The 21781-nt window shown below is 36.1% G+C and overlaps 2 protein-coding genes across 8 annotated transcripts in view; both read left to right on the top strand.

Moving 5' to 3' along the window:
* The window catches only part of LOC106083425 (muscle LIM protein Mlp84B), an 88888-nt gene that overhangs the window by 37903 nt on the left and 29204 nt on the right, over positions 1 to 21781 (top strand). The gene's annotated exons all lie outside the window — the stretch shown is intronic.
* LOC106083445 (beta-1,4-glucuronyltransferase 1) lies at positions 67 to 17286 on the top strand. Of its 6 annotated transcripts, none has more exons than XM_013246458.1 (5): positions 67 to 133; positions 4418 to 4678; positions 8292 to 9334; positions 9709 to 9862; positions 16819 to 17286. In XM_013246458.1, exons 2-5 carry the CDS (start codon positions 4676 to 4678, stop codon positions 17032 to 17034), a joined length of 1416 nt encoding a protein of 471 aa, XP_013101912.1. In that variant the 5' UTR covers positions 67 to 133; positions 4418 to 4675; the 3' UTR covers positions 17035 to 17286. The 6 variants fall into 6 exon arrangements, with proteins under 6 accessions (XP_013101912.1, XP_013101911.1, XP_013101913.1 ...); XM_013246457.2 differs by lacking the exon at positions 67 to 133 and adding an exon at positions 189 to 275; XM_013246459.2 differs by lacking the exon at positions 67 to 133 and adding an exon at positions 267 to 287.

Below are 21781 nucleotides of genomic sequence, written 5' to 3'. Positions count from 1 at the left end.
GGCATGCTTGTTTCTTATTTATCGATTCTCTCTCTCTCTCTCTCACTCTTAACATTTGTCGATAACCAACATTTTACCAAATGACAGTTATAACTATCATCCATAAGTTCCACCCCCAAAAATCATCACACAAGTACAATAATAATATTTGCTAGAGTTTTATTTGTATACATGTGTTTAAGAAAAATTAAAATAAAATAAAACAATCGCAATAAAATAAAGCAGCCAAGTGTTTAAAAAATTTAATACTATTTTCTAATATTAAAAAGCAAAATGTATAGACAAATGTTTGTTAATAACTCATTTTAACATTTTACATGATTTGTGAATGAACCAATTTGTGTTCAAGTGCCCATCCTTATAATTGTTTTTTTTTTCAACTTCAAATACACATGGAAAAATGTCACATGTATGCAAAATTATTCAAAGCAATACCCATTACAAAGTCTATGGCTATTTGCAGTAAATCATGCCATTTGGTGTATCAGTTGATTGATTTTTTTTTTCTGTTTTCTGAATCATACATACAAGTATCTCAAAAGTGTTGAAGTGTTTCTAAACATTGGTTTTATAGTTGCCTCAGTTTCAACCCCTTGCTACCACTAGTCTAACAAAGCCGCAATATTTGTTGCCTGGTTATGGCTAAGGTGGCAGAAAAAACACTAATGTCCAATGTAAACAATCAAAACATCCAACGGCATTGGCCTTACTGACTTGCTGTTCTGTGGTGTTGTTGGTACATACCTACAAATGTATGTATGAGCGCGATATGGGTCACCGTAACAAGTAAAAAAGCAAAAAATACAATGGGACAAAATGCAAGCAATTTGCCTTCATGACATCTGTTGTTTTTCGGGTATCAACACATACATACACACATATACATGTATGTATGAGGCATTCTAGCGGAAAAAAGCTCCTTAAAAAAAGTGTTCATATTTTGTGGCAATTATATACACATACGTTTTAGTAGATGTAAAAACTAGAAGAAAGAGCATGATTTTTGGTCCTTCATAGATAAAGAATTTTAAGTTCGCACATAGACTGGCTGGTGGCGCTGGTGAATATAGATACATAAGTATTATCTAAGAACATGCCGCAAGCAGAATTCTGGGGCCGAATTACCGCATAAGTGAACGAGTAAAATCGTTCGAAATCTCTCTATTGTGAATTATGAATCTCTTTGTTGAAAGGGAATTTTTGAAATTGGAGAAGGCGAATTTTAGAATGAAATTTCATTCGATACGAAAGCGCACTCGATCACGTATGCGATAATTCGGTCCCAGCTCACAACGACATGCTGTATGTAATTATTTCCTTTCGCGTGAAATAAACTATGGCTTAATGCTCGTATATAGGGTTTCGGCTGCCTTAGCTTCCAATATGTGTATCTTTTTTTTATTTTATTTTTTTTTTTTTGCTGTAAATTTAACCTTTTAATTTTTTCGGCAGAGCTGCTTGTTTTGGCGCACAGATAAAAGATTTCCTATAGATGAATTTCCCCGCTCTCAAACAAATGGCAACTACGAACAATGATGGCGATTTCATTCTTAAAGGCCTAAGCCTAAGCGCGTTGAGAAGCGCCACGTTGAAAATTACAACTCTGCAAACAAATGTTAAAAAGCAACACGCAAAATTTAAATAATTCTTAACTTTGACAACCGAAAACACAACTTCAAATGTGACAACACCGAATGAAGCTCGGTTTCAAGCGTCAAGGTTGAACATTTTTTTACGTTTCCACGTTGCTTTTGTGGAATTTGTGTGTATAGTTGCATTATTGCAACGTGACGCTAAAAGCCAAAGCTCAAAACGCTCATTCTGTTTTGGCCTTAAGAGTCACCTAGGAGAGGAGCAAGTGGAATTGAGTGAACACAAAATCAGCAGAAAAGCACAAGTTAATTAACAAAAGGAAGCTAACAACAGAGTTGAAAAGTGTTGTGTAAAGATAATTTAAAGTTTAAAAGCAAAATAAGTGTCCACAATCCATTGAAAACTCGTTCATTGTTCATACACAGTTATGTTGAAATTCTCTCTTCTCTTAATTTTCCTCGTTTATTTCTAATCTTTGTACGTGGTGCCTCTTAAAAGAGCCGATAGTTCATCTATAGCTATTGAACATCTGTGCTTTGAGGAAAAATAAAATAATTAACGCCATCTATACGCTGGACATTTGCTGTAAAATTTTGAGAGAAATTAAATTCCTTTTCGAGTCCTTGCATAGCAGGGTTGCCATAGTCTCAGAATTCAAACTTTTTAACAAAATCATTTTCGAACCGCTATAACTTTAAAGCAAATGAATGGATTTAAAAACACCCAAGAAGTTTTTTTTTGCAGAATATTCTAAATTTTAAAACTACATTTCATAAAATTAAAAAAAAAAATGTCATACAAAAATAATCGGACGAACATTAGCAAAGTTAAGCTGAGCTGATTAATTACAAATATGGTTAACCCAAAATTTTCTTTAAAGGATAGAAAGATGATAAAATAAGGAACATTTTAAAGTAAGTTTGAAAAAAATCGAAGGGAGCATAAAAAGTAAAAAATTAAAAAAAATGTTTATTTTTTTTTGTTTAAAAGTTTGATTCCAGACACTGTGGCAACCTTGCGTTACAAGGACCTAAAATTAGGTTTTTTCTTTAAGTTTTTATATAATTGCCAAAACAATTAACACTTTATAAGTGGCTTTTTTCCTGAGAATGACTCATATATGTGTACATGCTGTGTGTATGCTTATCACAAACGACAGATTGGAAAATACCTTATATGGCCTGATGATTTGAAAAAATTGTATTGATTTGATTTAAGGAATAATTAAACTAGTCCTAAATGAGTCCAGTAGTCATGTCTATGGATATTATATGCCAATGTCACATGCAACTTTGATAACAGAATAAAAATAAATAATAATAATAATAATAAAATCTTAATTAGAATGCGGTTAAGGATTGTATGACTAGATTATGAACCATATATGGATATATTAAGGATAAAAGATACATAGATAAAGCATGGATTACACCTGAATGATGTATAGATGGTGGATGTTTGTATAAAGGGTAGATAGTTTAAATATATATAAAAGAGTCGCGCGATTGACCGATCCTTGGCCAGCCCAGCCTTAGAATTATGAAAATTGGCTTAAGCTATGGCTAGAAACATGGCACGAAAGTTGGTTGTTGTTGTTGTAACCACATGTGGAGGTGGCGATCCTCATCAAGCTCCTGTAGGTGGGCAAGCTTGTCAAACATGAAATTTTTTTTAAATTGAAAAAATTTTCGTTTGCTTTTTCAAAAACGATGCTTGATATTATCATTTTCGTGATTGAAGCAGTTTCAATTAAACAATTTTTTATACCAATTAATTTCGTGATTGAAACTGATTTTTATTTTTTTCTGTGTACGTATAGTTACTGTTTGAATGTGAATGTTTGTCCAGCGTTCACGAAAAGTGCTAGAGTTATGACACTTGTCGCAAAATGAATAGTATCTTAAAAAAATAAGGATGGATTAAAAAAAATAATACTGCAAGTGACAAAAATTGTACGTTTTGCAGCGCAATTGGTTCTTTCACTACACAGAAAAAAAAAGGGTTTCAATTAAGAAATTAATTGATGCAATTAACTTTTTAATTGAAACTGCTTTAATCACGAAAATGGTTTTTATAAAAGTAATTGAAAAAAATTTTTAATTTTTAAAAATTTTGTATTCAATAAAAAATGATTGAAATTTTTGAAAATTTCTATTAAGTTTTTAATCATCCAATTAAAAAAGATAGACATTTTTTGAGAATTGCATATTAGGTATATATATATATAAATTGTATATTAGGTACAAAGATGTTTGGCCATAGGTCAGTGGTCAGCTCAATAAAAAAAACTCCCTCGAGGAGGTTTTCCAAAAAATTTTGAGTATCGGGTAAAATAATATAATTTTAGTGAGCAAACAAATATTTTGTTTGCGGAAAAAATATGTTCATAGGCACACAAATTAGTTAGTTAGAGAACATATTAAGTTTGCGGAAATAAAATAATATCTTTGTAGGCAAACAAAAATATTATGTTTGAGGAAATAAAAAAATTTTCGGGCAAACATATTATGTTTGTGAGAAAAATATCATGTTTATAGGCAAACAAACTATTCTTGTGAGGAAAAAATAATGTTTTCAGGCAAACATATTATGTTTGGGGAAATAAAAAAACCCATTATGTTTGTGAGAAAAACATAATGTTTGCAGGCAAACATATTATGTTTGAAGGAAAAAAAAAGTTTGTAGACAATCATATTATTTTTGAAGGCAAACGTATTACATGTAAAACATACATATACAATTAGATTGGCTGGCTAAGCATGGGCAATATTTTATCTCTTTTTTTCTAATTTCCTATTTTTATATTTTTTTACATATATTTCAGTGTGTCTTTACAAATTTAAATTATTTGTGAATCGTATACTCATCACATCCGACATATTCGGCTGGCCCGAAATCTAAAAATTTTACGGACTATATGGAGCATAAATGCGATATGTGACTATTAAACGATTTTTGATTCCCCTAAACATATCCAAATGAAGTGTTTCTATATTTTATTTCCTGCAAGCGTAAATTTAACAAAACGTATCAATTAGTTTTTAACAATTGATCATCGATGGTATAGAGTATTTTATAAATCATGGTAAGTGTGAAAACATGAAATTTCTATTTAATATTCCAAAGTTCATAAAATGTTCACATTTCTTAGAAACATAAACATTTAATTACATTTTCTATAAATACGTATAAAATGTTGTAAAATTTCCTATATATATGAAATTAAAAAAAAAAAAATCTATAAGCATAAAATTCAGGATTCACTAATAGAAGGTTAGTTCACTTGCGAAAATATAAAGTGGAACATGAACATAAATTAAGTCATATCTGCCGATTGAAAATGCCATTAAATAGGAGAAAACGTTAACAAAGAATGAATGTAAAGATAGAAGTATTTGACATCCTCAATGCCAAAAACTAAAAAATTGTATGTCGGCTGATCGCTTGACCTTAACCTTACTCAGTTAAGCCTGTATAAAAGTTTGTCAAATTTGCATATAAATGTAAAATTAAGACAATTTTCATTGAGTATAAATTTTTAAGAAAATCTTTTATCGTGATTTTTCGAACATATTCAATGCTTTCTATTCAAAGACAAGCATAGCAAAGAACTTATAAAAGTTAGGCAAGTGTGTGCTGTTTTCAAAACAATTAGACTGGCATGGCGGATAACGATTTCTGATACGCCATGTATCTCTATCAACACCTTTGTCAAATTGATTCAAGTGCTCTACATACCCAACGACTATTGGGTACGGTGTAGAGTAAAGGGAGGGTCCGCCCATTAGAATGCTCTACTTCATTCTCTTGGTTTTGGTAGTGGATTGGAGTTACCAAATCCTTTGCCCCGAAAGTAGATATCATATTCATACTCTTTGAGCTACATATTGCTGTAGTCGGTATATATGTGTGATTTAGGGGGAGCTTATGAGGCTTGATTTTAGTGGTGGATTAGCTATAGTCGGTATATTTGTGTGGTTTAGGAGGGGGTTTATGAGGGGAAGTGTGCGTAAAACACTTGGCCATAAAACAGTTATCGGATACCATACCACCTTTTTAGGGGTATGTAGGGTGGGGCTGCCACTCACGCACTTAGCCCTGAAAAAATTTCAGCATCGTGCTCTACTCTCAAATTCCCGTAATTTGAGCCCTAATTGCCATTGACTAAAGGGGAGTTTATAGGGTGAGACGACCCCCAAAGACTTGGTCTCAAAATCGGATATCAAATTCGTTACCTACTACCAAATAGCTATTATTTATTGCCATAGTAGGCCGGTTTGAAGGGTGTTTAGGGGGCGACCTTGCAATAACTTCACCATCCTGTTAGAGCACGATTTTGTTTGAGCCCCATAATGTCAAGCATTTTGAAGGTGGCGATTAAAATATTCAGGGCTACGGGTCTCATTCAGATCCACACTAATTATTTTTTTTTGTATTGGTCATCTACATTCAAAATCATATTTCAAAGCTACCACTTGGGATACTACATTTTAAAAGATCCGCAGGTCCTCCTGCGTCTATCAAAATTTGAGGGTAAAAAGTGTACTCTACTACTAAAAAACTTGTATTGTTGCCTATTCTATCCTAATAGGCCTTCATATATTATTTTAAATTCCTTTTTTTGGGAAGAATGGGGAAAGGGGGATTGCCCTCTGACACGTCTTTTCATTTGAGTAAAATATATTCTCGGTCGTCCTACATGAGTTTGGTGTTGTTTTCATTGGGGGTAGAGGGTCGGTTCTCCAGACGCTAAGACCCAAAAGATAATTTATTTGATCTGAAGGGTAGGACGGCAGGACGTGACCCAGATACTTGAATCCTTATATCATCACTAGATATGAACTAACTCTACTGTTATAGACCTTTCGTTTAGTTCCCAAAATATCTCGATCGAACTACACCCACTATTGAAGGGTATATAGTGGATGGGTCGGTCCCAGACTCTGTCCCAAATGTGTATACCAGATTCGTAGTAATTTCCCAAAGGCCTTTCATTTGGTACCCATTTTGTGACGTTGGACATTCATGCTCGCTTTGAGGGTTTTTGGGGTTGAGGAGGCCCTGCAGACACCTTGGGCTAAATTGTAATAGCAAATGTGTACTCAACTTCCAAACACCTTTCTTTTCATACCCATATTATCCCAATCGGTAAAAACCTCTAGTTGAGGGGTTTTAGGGGTGGCTTCAGATACCAAAGGGTATATATTTTAATATCAGCTTTTTACTCCACTTTTAAATACCTTACACTTGATATCTATATTTTTCCAATCGGTAAATATGTCCTGCTGGGGGGTTTTGGGGGTGAGAAGGCCCCTTAGACATACGTTTTTATGTCCCATTTGTACTCTTCTTTTAAATACCTTTCATTTGATACCCATATTGCCAAAAGCGTTAAAAGTGATCTGTTTGGCGATGTTCTTGGAGGGTGGGGTATCCGCCCGATACTAAGGGTGACATTTTAATGTCAAGTTCGTACTCTTCTCGTAAATACCAATTTGATGTTTCTGGGCTACTCTAAAATGGCATACAAATTTTGCTTAAATTGGTGCACCCATATACGAAATCAGGCGTTTTTGAAAATGGGGGTAAGAGGGTTATCAAAAAATGTAGTACCCTATTTTCACCGGGGACTCAAACTCTACCATCTGTGAAAATTTCATGAAAATCGGTTCAGCCGTTTTTGAGTCTATACGGAACAGACAAACAAAAAAACACACAAACAAAGCGCAACAATTTCATATTTATATAATAGGTTAGATCAAATCGTAAAAAAAAACTCGCAGGAAATCATTTTTGAAAAAAAAAAAAATAAAAAATTCATCACCCTAATATATGTATGTGTTGTCGGAAATGCATATTTCGACAACATTATTGACTAAATGAATAAAAATCGACATTTTGCATTTTTTGAACAAAACACCAACAAAATAACCAAATCTGGCATCCCTAATCATACCTTATAGTATAAGGCTTATACTTGATGCTCTTGGGTCTGTGCCTAGTTTTTTAATATATTACAAGTTATCAGGAGGTTTAAGCATAAGATGAGAGCGTAATTCCGAGACACAACTTGGTCTCTGAATAACTGCAACCAAAAAAGGTTTAGCCGCAGCTTAACCTTTTCTCCCTTTTACTCTCCCGCTCATTGTTAAAAGAGATCATATCTGATACTTCATACTCTTTGCTAATATTGGGTATGTGCTAGATTTGCTTTATACATTGAAAGTCGTGAGTTTTGAACAAAAGATGAGAGACACAATTTCGTTTCTGAATAAGCGATATACGGAATTATCGGCATGTTACATGTTGATTGACTATTTATGGCATCATGGTGGTGTGAGTGAATCACATTTTTTTGAGAAATAAAAACCTGTTGGAAATTTTTATAATAAATAAGGCATGATGTAGAGTTTGCTAAATGTTTGAAAGAAATAAATTGTTGGGGAGAATTTTAAGCAATTAATTTGGAGTTTTAAAACTCGCAACATAATAGCTTTGAGTTTGATTATGATAATGAGCCAATGTAGTCTAAAAAGCTACTCGTATGACATGCTATCGATAACAATGGATATTTTCCAAGGGGTTTGATCAATGATAAAACTGATATAACTGATTGAACTCCTAAAGCAATAAATTGTTTTTTTTTTCTTCTTTTTTTATAAGTACCATTAAAATTTCTTCTCTTTCTTTCTTTGCAGATGCACAAAAAATATTTTTCCGTTAAGATTACATCGATAATTCTACTATTTTGCAATGTGATATGGACAATACGTTTGTGTTTTGTTAGCCAACAATTATCGAATCTACAAGGATTTTCAACCAGAAATTCCGCACTGCTTAACAATAGTCGGCGTATGGCCGGCAATGCTGCAGCAAGTCCGTATCGCGACAAATTATCAGCATCAGCATCTGCCTCCTCCTCGTCGTATTCAAGCATAGCTGAACATGTAAAAAATCTCAACAGTTTAGAGTCATTTTCATTGGCATTTCAAAATGTATCTCTTAATTTAGGCCGTTGGGATAATCAACGTTTGTATAAATTATTCGATTTTGCGTTAGTGGGCGACACGTATGAGGAATCATCGGCCAATAGTCTCATATGTCTGGCCACTCAGACATCGGTGGAACGCCTACACTCGGTGGCCGAGGTGGCACGCCAATTTGCAGGACCCATCTCGATAGCGGTCTTTGTGGCGGGCAGCGATGAATTCACCATGTTGCAATATTATGTGACCTATTTGAGATTGTGCTTTGATTTTGTGCGCACCAATGTTACCTTTCATTTGGCCTATCCGCACGAAAGGAGACCACAACATGAGACGGCTGATGCCTATAAACTATTGCAAATGTTCGATTGCCGCTATCCATTGAAGACGTTCCTAAGGATATCCCAATTGCGTACAAGCGAAACAAAGCGGTGGCGTCTACGAAATCTCTATCCCCAGAATCATTTGCGTAACTTTGCCCGCAAAGGTTGTCAGACGAAATATGTATTCCTCACTGATGTCGACATAATACCGAGTGCCAACATTGTGCCGCTGCTCAATGATTTTCTCGCCACGGCATCGGCCAGGTGTTCGACGGGATTGTGCGCTTACGTCATACCAACACTTGAGATAGATGAGCGTGTACGTTTCCCAACGCACAAGAGTGAACTACTGCGACTAATCAAAAGAGGTTTGGCAAGGCCTTTCCATGAAAAAGTTTTCATCTATAATCAATATGCCACCAATTTCTCAAGGTGTGTGAAAGAAAAGAAAAAAAAACAAGAAAAATTAAAAAAAAAATCCATCTCTATACTTTTTTTATTTTTGCATGCACATCTCTCTTTCTATCTCTCGTTTGCATGAATGTTTGGCTAAAAATAATTCCTTTTTATTAATAATGAATCACTGGCAGACAATGCTGCTGTTGCTTGGTGTTGCCGGTGGTGATGGTAATGATGGCGTTCATGTTAATCTCGTTGATGATAATGATGATGCCTATCTGTTCTGTTCAATTTTTTCATAACAATTTTTGTTTGTTTTACCAATTCTGTACTAAGTTGCCTCATCCACCACTCACTCACTCACTCATTCACTCCTCGTGTCCGTTTTCTTTTTCTTTGATTAACAGCTGGCTGGCCAATACCCAGACGGATGATCGTATAACGATTAGTCATCAGGTGACAAATTATGAATTCTTTTATGAACCCTTCTATGTGGCATTGGATAATGCTCCGCCCCATGATGAACGCTTTGTGGGTTATGGATTCACCAGGAATTCGCAGGTCAGTTTAAAATATTCAATGTTCACACATGCCTATACATATACATACCTATTTTTAAACGATTTTCAAAGGACACAAGTTTACAATTAAGCTTCCATGAAATTTATTTTTTTTTTTAGTTTTTACTAAAAGTTTATACGGCGAAAAAGTTGTTGTCACAGAAAATATTGAAAAATTTTCAAAACATTTTAAATTTTTTTTTTAATATTTTGTTTGATTTTCATACAAATTTTGTTTTTATAAAAAACATCATCAAAATTTAAATTCCATTGAATTTTTTCGTATTTTAATAAAATTTGTAGAAAATTGCAACTTTATTTAGCGAAAATTTCGTAAAAATTGTTCAACATCCTTTAGATGTGTAGCATATTTTGATAAGTTTTTATGATTGGTTGATTGATTTTTGCAATTTTTTTCGTAGTTTTGATACCTTGGACGTCGTCCACCATAGTTCAGTTTCGACTATGATACAGTAAAAAATGTATTGAATAATCTCTAGGGTCTATACAGCCTTCTCTTGCTTTATTTTAGTATAATAAAATGCTAATAACGATTAATCGGTTATTATTGTATGTTTGATATCGATAACTCTCCAGTACAAGTTTGCATTTAAATTTCTATTTTTAACATCAGACTTGCACTTGATAGGACTAAAATTACAGCATCTATGTCCGTCAGGGTGTTGCCCAAATCGAAAGTGTTCACTCATAGAAAACAGCAAACACTATTTGCTGATCAGTCAGTCAGTCAGTTTATGATCGGTTGATTTTTGGCAAGAACATGAAAAGGAATTCCCAGATCGCAGCCAAAAAAAAAAAATACCTAAAGAAATCAAAACACATCGCCGGCCGTAGCAGGCAAACATAGACAATAGCATAACATTCCACAAACGACGCGCAGTCTGCGAATAAAAAACATACAAATATGTGATGATGTTGTTGATGTGTGTTCCAAGAAAGCATATCAATAAAAAACAGTTTTTAATTAACAAACAACAAAATATTCGCAATTTTAGAACAGCAGGCTGACTGCTGAAAAATTCGTTGTTTGCAGAATGTGGCTGCTGCTTATCAATTTATGATGGGGTTATTAAGAGGAGAGTGACATAAAATAAAAAAAAAAAATTTTTTTGGCAAGAAAATGAAAAGGAATTCCCTGACCGCAGACTGAAAAAATATCTAAAGAAATCAAAAAACGTGACCGGCCGTAGCAGGCAAACATAGATAATAGCATAATGTTCCACAGAAGACCCGCAGTCTGCGAATAAAAAAAAAAACATAAAAACAAGTGGTGGTGTTGTTGTTGTGTGTTAAAAAAAAGAAATAAAAAAACAGCAGGCTGACTGCTAAAAAGTCTATTGCTTGCTGAATGTAGCAGCTGCTGCTCAATTTATGATGGGGTTGCTAGGAGAGTACAATAACATAAAAGAGAAAATTATAATTTGTGCCAAGAAAACGAAAACGAGATCATTGATCGCAGACAAAAAAATACCTAAAGAAATCAACAACAATCAACACATTACCGGCCGTAACAGGCAAACATAAGTAATAACATAACATTCCACAAACGACGCGCAGTCTGTGAATGAAAAAAAAGTACAAACATGTGATTGTGTTGTTGTTATGTGTTCCAAGAAAGCAAAGCAATAAAAAACAATTTTCAATTAACAAACATCAAAATATTCGTAATTTTAGAACAGCAGGCTGACTGCTGAAAAATTCGTTGTTTGCAGAATGTGGTTGCTTATCAATTTATGATGGGGTTATTAAGAGGAGAGTGAAATAATAATAAAAATATAAAAAAAGAAAAGAAAGATATTAATTTTGGCAAGAAAATGAAAAGGAATTCCCCTACCTGGTGAAATCAAAACGCATGGCCGGCCGTAGCAGGCAAATACAACGAAAGCTAAACAATAACACAGAAGAAAAAAAAACAAGTAAAAACGTTTTAGGAACTTTGGATATTTAACACCATGGATAAATTAACCATCCTTAGAGATGGGAGATAAGTAAATACCAGAGTATTTATCCATTAAAGTTTGGTATTCTATTCTGGTTTCGAAATAGTCGCAGAAATTTATAATTGTTCCGCGAGCGGAAATTGACAGCAATCAAATGTTTTTGTTACCATACCGAAACAAGGTGCACTTATTGTTTTCTCTATTTAGGTTTATATTTTTGCAAATAAATAAAGAAAAACGGCAATTGTTTCAAATGTTGCCACTCTGACTTTTTTTCCCACTTTCCTCACTATAAGCAGAGTACTACGTTTCCGCCTATTTTTAGCCAACGTTTTCTTATATGGAGTTTGACAGCATTCCGACTGAAAAGCTGAACAGAATACTCAGCTTTATACCCACCAATAGCTGGGTATTTAAAATTTTGCAGATATCTTGGGTATAAAAAATTTTCCAAACAAGTTTTGATGATTTCATTTTATTTGTATATAGACCTGACTCTCTGATCTCAAAAAATCGAAATTTAGTTATATATCGACCGATCTCCTGACTTAAAGTCTTGAAGCAATAAATTGGTCATTTTTGGCACAGTGAGTTCTGGTAGACCCCCACCCATTTCTGTGAAGTGTGGTCCAGATCGGTCCATATTTGGATATAGCTGCCCTATAGACCGACCGACCGATTTCCCGATTTAGAGTGTTAAGGCTATAAAAGATCCATTTATTAAGCGATTTTGATGGAAATTGAGTTCTGATAGACCCTTGCCCATTTCTGTCAAATGTGGTCCAGATCGGACCGTAGTTGAGTCTATAAAAGGAGCATTTTTCATCCTATTTGGAAGGAATTTGAAACAGTGAGTTTTTGTATCCCTCTACACCTTTTTCTTAAGTCTTCCAAGTATTCAATGGTTTCCAAGAATGCCTGGTATCCAAGCGTGCGCCAATGGTCGAGAAGGAATAACTTCCTTCCAGATCTCAATCTTTTTTAGGGCCCAACGATACATTTCAATTGAGCATTGATGTCAAAAAATTATGGAAGAACATCGGAGTATACTGATGACAGTCCATTGACTAACCCACTCCAATTATTCCTACGTAAGCAGCCCAGTTCTTCTCCCTTGTCGACAACCGCCATCACCAAACTGTCTCAAGCGACATTAACAAAGGTTCTTGGACCCATCTTACTATTGTTCGCCGCCGCATCTTTTTGGCTGCCTGTGGTGCAGCTTCCGTGTCTAGACATGTAGTTTTTGGAGTAGCCTGTGCAGCGAAACCCCGAACCCATTTTAGGGAGTCTCTCTCCCTAATAGTGAGAGTCTTAGGATCATTCACACCAAACCTCTTAATAAACCTGAGAGCGATGAGCCTTCTTTATTCCAACCTCTTAAAGAGCGTGTTGGTTCGCCGGGGTAGGCCGATGGCTTAAGCAAATTATAAGCATGCGAAGATAAAATAGGTTCGGCCTTGTCCTGAAGACTCGAACCAGGTGTCTTCGTCAAAAGCCCCTGATGACCAGTCATCTGTCGGCTATTGGAGCCTGGAGCAGCCGCTACACCAGTCGACGTCTCAGTAGCAGACAACATGCTACGGCCTGATTAATGTCCGTGAAGATAAAGTTAACTTTAACTAGCAGAGACACAAACCCATTTAATTACGAGCTTAGCAGAGCTATGTTATTTAAAAATAAAATCAAGAAAACTAATGACAAAATTCATAAGAAACGGGAACAAGAGTACTAAAAAGTCTACAAACGTTGCGAATTTTGTAAAAAATTACCGATCGATTGAGGAGCAATCCAAGATCGTATCGGGGCATCAGTCTCCTAAACGTGCTTGCAAAAGTATTGGAGAGGATAATGGTGACAAGATTTAGAGAGGGCTACGAGGAGGGTACTTCCCCGTACCAGTTCGGCTTTCGGGAAGAAAAGAGCACTGTGGATGCCTGGATCCATGTGCAGAGCTGTGTGAGAGAATCGAGCGCCAAATATGTCCTTGGCGTATTTGTCGATTTCAAAGGCGCGTTTAATTACCTTTCAGGCGTAGTGTACTCACGAGATTAGGCGAAATAGGTTGTCGGGAACTTTATCTCTGGCGTAGTTACTTCTGTGATAGAAGAGCTTGCATGGTTGGTGCTAGCGATACGGTATGGATGGATATTTAGCGTGGCTGACCTCAGGGGTCCTTCTGTGCTCCATATACATGGAGTCTCATGATGGATCCACGTCTCGCTGAGTCCTTTAAAATCAGTGCTATGCGGATGACCTGCTCATCCAGGTTAAAGGAGATTCCAGACTTGCTCTGGAAACTCGCGGTGAGCTTGCATGGACATTGTGCGCGAATGGAACGATCGTGTTGGTGTTGACGTCGAGGAGGACAAGACCGTGACAATGTTGCTCAATTGCATCTTGTCGCGGAATCGTCCACCCACGATTCGATCTGATGGAGCTAGCATCAGGAATGTAGCACTCGTAAAATATCCAAGAGTGACTGTTTCAGAGAGAATGGGTTTTCCGGTCCACTTGGATCGGATAAAGAAAAAGGTGACTGGAATAGCCGATATGGTTAAGCGTGTTCTAAGAAGTGATTAGGGTCTTAGTCGTCGCGCTGTTCGGTCCATATATGGTGGTATATTTGTTGCTTGCGCAACTTATGGAGCGCCTGTATGGCACGAAATTGCTGCGACAGTCATAAAACGAAAGAAGATCCTCTCTTGTCAGAGGGTGGCAATGCTGGCTTGCTGGCCTGTGTGTAGGACTGTTTCGACAGATGCACTGCAGGTTTTGCTTGGCTACATGGCCGTTCTGTATAGTGTGAAAAAGGGATGGAATTCCCTTTCCCAATGCGTGAGGATTGGCTCACCGCTTCTGAGCTTGCAGATAGGGATGTTAGTCGGCTCAAAGCACTCCTTTTGGAGCGCCTTGATGATAGGTGGAAACCTAGATGGCAAACATTGACAATGGTCGGGTGACATTTATTTGTGACGCGACCGACCGGACTTTGGTGTCGGCCAAAGTCTGGACTTCATACTGAGGGGTCATGGCTCCTTTAATGCATTTTGCATCAGAGGAATTTGTCGGAGACTGATTTGTGCGACTGTGGGAGAACTGAGGACTGTAGGCATGTACTGATGGAATGCCCGTACTATGACAGAAATTAGAGATTTAGGCGCGATGGGGATTAGCGAGCCGGTGTGGGATTTCAGTAGGGCCCTTGAAGACGAGATGACTGTTGCAAAGCTGGCCACCTTTTCCCTGGAAGTATTTCTTAGGAGACTTAGTGGAGGCATAAATACACGCTAGTTATCCATAACGAGATGTTTCTGTACTGGCGCGGCCGAGTGATTTGCTGCTGCCCATGACATAGCCTGGCACCTGCCTTGCCCATGTTAATGCTGTGGCGTCTGCCCATCGTTTTTTCCCCGTAGCTTTTGTGGTTGTGTTCGGTCATCCGTGAGGGTGGCCGCGTTCATTGTGAGTCCCATGTTGGGGCGGATATGTGTGGCGTCCTGTTTGTGCTTGTGTATATCGTCCTGATGTATGTTGTTTTGGTGCATAGTTTCGTATGATGGCTTTAGTCCGGCACTGGTTGGGGGTTCAACTGGTAGTAGCCTTTTAAGGCTATGAAGTTTGAGCGGAGACTTTAATCTGGTACCACGGGTGTCAGGAACCCCTGGAACTTCGGTTCCAACCTGACAATGGTGAGGACCCAGTGGCAACCAACGTGGTTGCTGTGGTTTGTACCCAAATCGCAGATAGAGCATAAGCTCGGCGTACAGTTGCGTTTTCAACCGGGTGCCGTGACCCATAGATCGGAAGGAGTCTTAGGTAGTGCTTCGCTCCTTACCAAGGAGGTGAACACGTCCAAATACGTGGTACTCATGTTTGGATTACCCCATTTGGGGGTATTGGTAGACGCATTATATTTATCCTTGGGCATTGCAACACGACATTCGAGTTGTTGTTGTTCTAGCCATGTGTTGTACTTTGAGGCGGCAGCCCTTGCCGATGAAGGACTTCATCGGAGTAATTCGGTACGTACAACCAGCTACGCATTACACAAAGACTGAACTCAAACATTGGAAGTTTTTTACATGATCTGTCTAGGATTGCCTTTTATGCAGAATTGACTATATTCATACCGTTCACATATGCATGAAGGTAACAGACCTAGCCAAAGTCTTTCCTTAGAAGTATAAAATATTTTATATAGCTTCCATTTGACGTTAAATTATGCAACCGAAAATCATTGCTATAATCGATAACCAAATAACAAGTAATAAAATTCCGTTTCAAATAAATTTTACTCAAACTTTTGACGCTCTTGCTACAAGATTCCAATAGAGTTGCCTTATAAGCAGAGTTTTCATTCCATGATGCTTGTGTATATAAAAATTGTACCCAGCATTTTTTTTACAAGTACAACATATTTTGTTATACTAAGGCGAGTATCGATGAACAACTTGGTAATCGATAATGGAATTCAACAAGTAACAAAACCCTGTTATAAAAAAGATATTACTCAAAATTTTGACTCTCTCCCTCCCTAAGGTTCCTATTTAGGCAAAGCTTTGATTTAATGGCTTTCACAACCTCTTAGTTGGTATTTTATTTGAAGTTCCTTATCTATATTTCTTTTCTATACCCTGAGGAAACTAACGTTTCCTTATTCTCTATAGAATCAAATGTCAAATACCAGGAAATTCGAAAATTTTCGTTTTGAAAACTTAATATTTTATGTGATTTTAAAAATACTGAACTAATCACCCAAACATCTATGATATTTCTCGCATTGACAAATAAAACAATAAATAACTCACTTCAAATCATTTGTAAACTTGTGCTTCTGAGTATGTGTGTGTGTGTGTGTATATATACATATAGAAATATATTTAGCATTAATTTTTCATCAATTTTCTTTGTTGCTATCTTTCCACTTATTAATATTTCTATTTTTGGCTTTCAATGTTCTTTCTTGTTTTTTTTTCGCCATGCTATGCAACAGGTTTATGAAATGTACATAGCTGGCTATTCATTTCATGTCTTAACTCCTGTCTTCACCTGCCACTGGGGTCTGCAGAAGAAGAATGCTCGCCCATCATGGCGTGAACAGCAGAATACCTTCAATAGCAAGCGTTTTGAAATATTCAAAAAGGAAATATTTGCCCGCTACAAACATCCTCCCATAAGGCAGCTGTTTAAGACTAAAACGAAATTTTAATTTTTTAGTCCTGCCCCCAAAAACCAACCTCAGCTCAGGAAGGAAGCTAGAAAACATGTGTAATTATCAAAAAATATTTTTTATTATTTTTTTTTTCAATCCGCCCCCACAAAATACTCAAAAAAACAGATGACAACAGAAGACAAAAAGCCCACATAGGGCATTCAAAACAACATTCCTATAAATATTTGTGTACCTATTTGTATATATTATTGTAAAATAAAAAGACATAAAAAAAATACACTATCGAAATCTTATGTAATTTTAAATGCTGCTAATAAATGTAAAATTTTGTAGATTATCAACACTTGCAAAAAAAATGCAAAGCATCTATAAATGTATGTATGTGTGCTTGGGTGTGCGTGTGTGTGTGAGCTTTAATATGAATATGTGTTTCTACATATTTGTATATATTGTATATTTAAATATTTTAATTATTTGTTTTATTTATGAAATCTACTACGTACAAAGACTAATAACGATTGTTTAAACGTTTGGCCTCTTTGACGTATAAGTACTACAACAATCATACGCTTAGGGGGAAAGTTCACTGTGAAAATTGAGTACATCAGAAAATAGCATGATGATGCATTATATGGAATCTTAATGACTTTAAAGAGTGTAGAAAGAAAGAAAACACATTTCAAATGATTTTTACCGTAGAAAAATTCATATTCGCTGCCATACTCTTTGCCATCAGGTATCAAAGGTATCGAAACAGTGTTGTCATAAATGGCTAAGCACAAGTTAAAGCGGTGTGACAAGCTACACCATTAATTGTTTGCAGCCACTTTTTAACATGGTTTAAATTAAAAAAAAAAAAAAATTATGTTAGTATTCAACTCGCCAATACCTTTCATTAGAATTCCATATTGTCCCCATTGGGGCATCATTTTGAAGTGGGGCGACCACCCTGGCGTTGACCCACATTTTTGTATAAGTTTCGTATGGGCATAATCTTGGGGAGAGGCGACCCGCCTGGAAATATACCCAACATTTTTATACAGGTTTCGAGTAGTCTGAAAAAATTTTGTGATATCCGCGAGGGCGGCAGACCCTCTCCCGTACCCCAATTTTTAAAACGCTAGATCTCGCAGATGTGTGCATCCAATAAAGCAAAATTTTGTATATTGTCCCGATTGGGACTATATGAACATCAAATAAAGGGCATTTAAGAGTAGAGGACAAAGTTGTTATAACAATTCGAAACCCAAGTGTCGGGGGACCCAAAAAATCGTTCAAAAATGACATGTTTACCGATTGGGGCGATATGGGTAATTGGAATTGGAAGGGCTGCCCTAGCCCAAAAACCACCTCCAAACGACATATAGGACGGTTGGAACAATATGGGATTCAAACGAAAAGGACTTGAGAGTATAATACGAAACTTATATTAAAATTTGGAGTCTATTCCTAGACGGGTAGTCCCATCCAAAAAATATGCCACAAATGGACATGTACACAGAACGGTTCAATATCGAACAACTTTGGCGGGTGGTCGCCCAACCCAAAAATGTTGACATGTATACCAAACGGGACAATATGGAATTCTAATCAAAGGCATTTGAGAGTTAAATACGAAAAAAGGGGCCACTGGACGTCGTTTGCATACACCATTTGATAACGTTATCTGAAGTATGTTATATACTTTATATTATCTCCTATACTCTTTACCTCATAATGATTTTTTTAATGATTCGTATGACAAAAATATGGGGAAGTAATCTTAATTGCGGAATGCATTCACTTTTGCTCGAAAGGATCACTTTTTGCCTTGGCTATTGCTTTGAGTCGATCAAAAACGAGTTGCAAGCTATAGGAAGGTAATCTGCCGGACGTTCGTAGACTCACATTTTTGAAAATTTTGATTTTTGCCTACTGTCCTCTGCCCGCGTCATAGTTTGCCGATTTAAGACTGAAAAAAACAGACATAGGGCAGCCACTTTGCGATTTAGTCATGGAAAATTTCATGAAAAGGATATTGTCTTGTAAGCGTGATCGTGGTGGCCCTTTGGCCGATGTTCTTTTCCATTATTAACGGCATACCTTCCTCTTTATAATGAAATAAATATCTGATTATTTATGTGAACAAATGTTTTTTTTTCTTTGAAGACCAAAATAACACATCTTATTGGAAACCCTTTATAATACTCCAATCATGGTAAGCACAACTCTTTTTAAACGGCCAGGACGCCATTTAAATCTCTGCAAAACGTCTTTTTTATTTCAAAAACAACCCTGATTAAATCTCTCTACGATAGATAGAAAGTTCAATGTTATTTTTCACATTCAATTCTCTTATGATTGCCGTAAGTTGAACAACGGACGAGCTTGCAAGACAAGGAGTAACCATAGATTATGACAATTTCTCCACATTCTACACAATCTATGAAAATATACAGAATATTACAAACAAAATTTGAAACATCCAAAAAGCTAGACGCATTTTACTTAATGGTATGTTCGGATTTTTCTTCTCGAACATACAGGATATTTAAAGTAAAAAATTATATTTTCTAAGGCAACTCAAAGTGACTTTTAACTTAATCTAGCTCTTGTACTTTTTTCAACCATGATGACAACTCAATCCCACCTCACCTGTAAAAGGTGTCAACAGTATTGCCTTAATTGTGTAAAATAAGAGTCATTGACTTTATGCAAATAAAACAAATTTCTCAAAATCTTTTGAATTTGAAAAAGGCAATATTCTACAACCACCAAATATTCATAAATTTATACTACCATGCGTATACGTTATATTGTACAGTATTGGAAACAATCATACGCCACATATACCAGCAACCGTTCAAAAGTATTGAATAATCTAATTAAAGATTACATATGAAAAAAAAGAAAACAATTAAAGAAAGTGTATTTTTGGCAATTTTTTATGTTATAGCACATGTAAAAACTAAAAAAGAGCATGAATTCTTGTATTCCAAAATTACCATAATGTCACGACACTTGGTGTCAAATTGTTATACTAAGTTCCTAGTCTATACGTAAATACCTTTCATTTGATACCCATCGGTAAACATGTCCGTTTGGATGGGTATTATGGTTGGGCTTCCCCCATGGTTATTTGATGCCAAAGTTTTATACAAATTTTGAGCTTTGGGTTACTTTAATAGGGCATACAAAATTTCACTCAAAATGATGCACCCATCTATGAGATCTGGCGTGGATACCCACAGTGTTTGCTATTTTCATTAAACATTTTTCTATGAGTGTAACATATACATGGTTATATCTAAATAGCGGCTGGTCTGAATCATATTTTATTCAGGTCCCGAGAACTATTATACCAGTAACAGTTTCAGCGAAATCATGCAATAAATCTGCTTCTTAAGGGATTAAAACCCCAAATTGTAACATCGGTCTATATAAAAGCTATGTGTGTATAGTCTGATATGGATCAAATTTGGATCGGACCACTATTTCAAATTTCAACGAATCGGGTAATAAATAAAGCTTTTATTCTTCAGGGCCTTAATCGACAGATCGGTTTATATGACAGCTATATCTGAATAAAGACCAATTTGCAAAATAATAAAGACCAATAAAGCAACTCACTGTTTAAAATGTCATTGAAATCGGTTGTTAAGTAAAGCTGTTATTGGCCTTAGACCCTCTATCGGCAGCTATATATGGTGGCAATATCTAAATATAGTCCGATCTGAACTATGTTTGGATTGGATGTATGGGGGCTTTGGCTTCAGTGAAATCGGGTAATAAAAAAGCTTTTATGGGTTTTAGACCTTTTATCTATATCTAACTTTAGCCCGATCGTAAACGTGTTAGAGGCGGATGTCCGAAGGCTTAAAATCAACTCCTTGTATCGAATTTCACCGAAATCGGATAATATATATAAAGATTTTACGGGTTTCAGACCCATAACCGACAGATCGGTCTATATGGCAGCTATATCTATATAGTCCGATCTAAACCATATTTGAGAAGGCTTAAAACTTCCGACGCTTAAAACAACTCATTGTATCAAATTTCAGCGAAATCGGATAATATATAAAGCTTTTATGGGTTTAAGACCCTTAATCGGCAGGTCGGTCTATATGGCAGCTAATATATCTAAATATAGTCCTATCTGAACCATGTTTGGGTCGGATGTCGGGAGGCTCAAATCAGCTCACTAATTCAAATTTTAACGAAATCGCATAATAAATAAAACTTTTATGAATTTCAGACCCTTAATCGGCAGATCGGTATATATGGCAATAATATCTAAAAATAGTCCGATCTGAAACATATTTGGGCAGGATGTCGAGAGGCTTAAAACAACTCACTATTTCAAATTTAATCGAAATCGGGTATTAAATAAAGCTTTTATGGGTTTCTTACCCTTAATCGGCAGATCGGTCTATATGGCAGCTATATCTAAATATAGTCAGATCTAAACCATAATTGGGTGGGAGGCCTTAAATAACTCATCGACAGATCCGTCTATATGGCAAAATTGCAAATTTTGCCCATGAACATTCCACTAAGGAACAGGGGCAAAGTTCTCACATATCAATGAGTGCAGTCCGATTCAAGTTTAAGATCAATGATAAGGGGCCTCCTTTTCATAGGCGAGTCCGAACGGTGTGCCGCAGTGCGACATCTCTTTGGAGAGAAGTTTAACATGGCATAGTACCTGACAAATGTTGCCAGCATTAGGAGGGGAAAACCCAGAACCCAGGCGTTCAGCGTCTTAGCCGGACATGGTAACCTCTGCGCTACGGTGGCTTCC

This window comes from Stomoxys calcitrans, chromosome 5 (assembly GCF_963082655.1).
Source record: "Stomoxys calcitrans chromosome 5, idStoCalc2.1, whole genome shotgun sequence".
NCBI classification, from domain to species: domain Eukaryota; kingdom Metazoa; phylum Arthropoda; class Insecta; order Diptera; family Muscidae; genus Stomoxys; species Stomoxys calcitrans.
The sequence above is the reverse complement of the archived record's forward strand: the minus strand, read 5'-3'. Positions and strand labels throughout refer to the sequence as shown.

Coding starts and splice junctions, on each gene's coding strand:
- LOC106083445 (XM_013246458.1), top strand. Junction 9,335..9,708: donor TATGCCACCAATTTCTCAAG/GTGTGTGAAAGA, acceptor TTTGATTAACAG/CTGGCTGGCCAATACCCAGA. Junction 9,863..16,818: donor GATTCACCAGGAATTCGCAG/GTCAGTTTAAAA, acceptor GCTATGCAACAG/GTTTATGAAATGTACATAGC.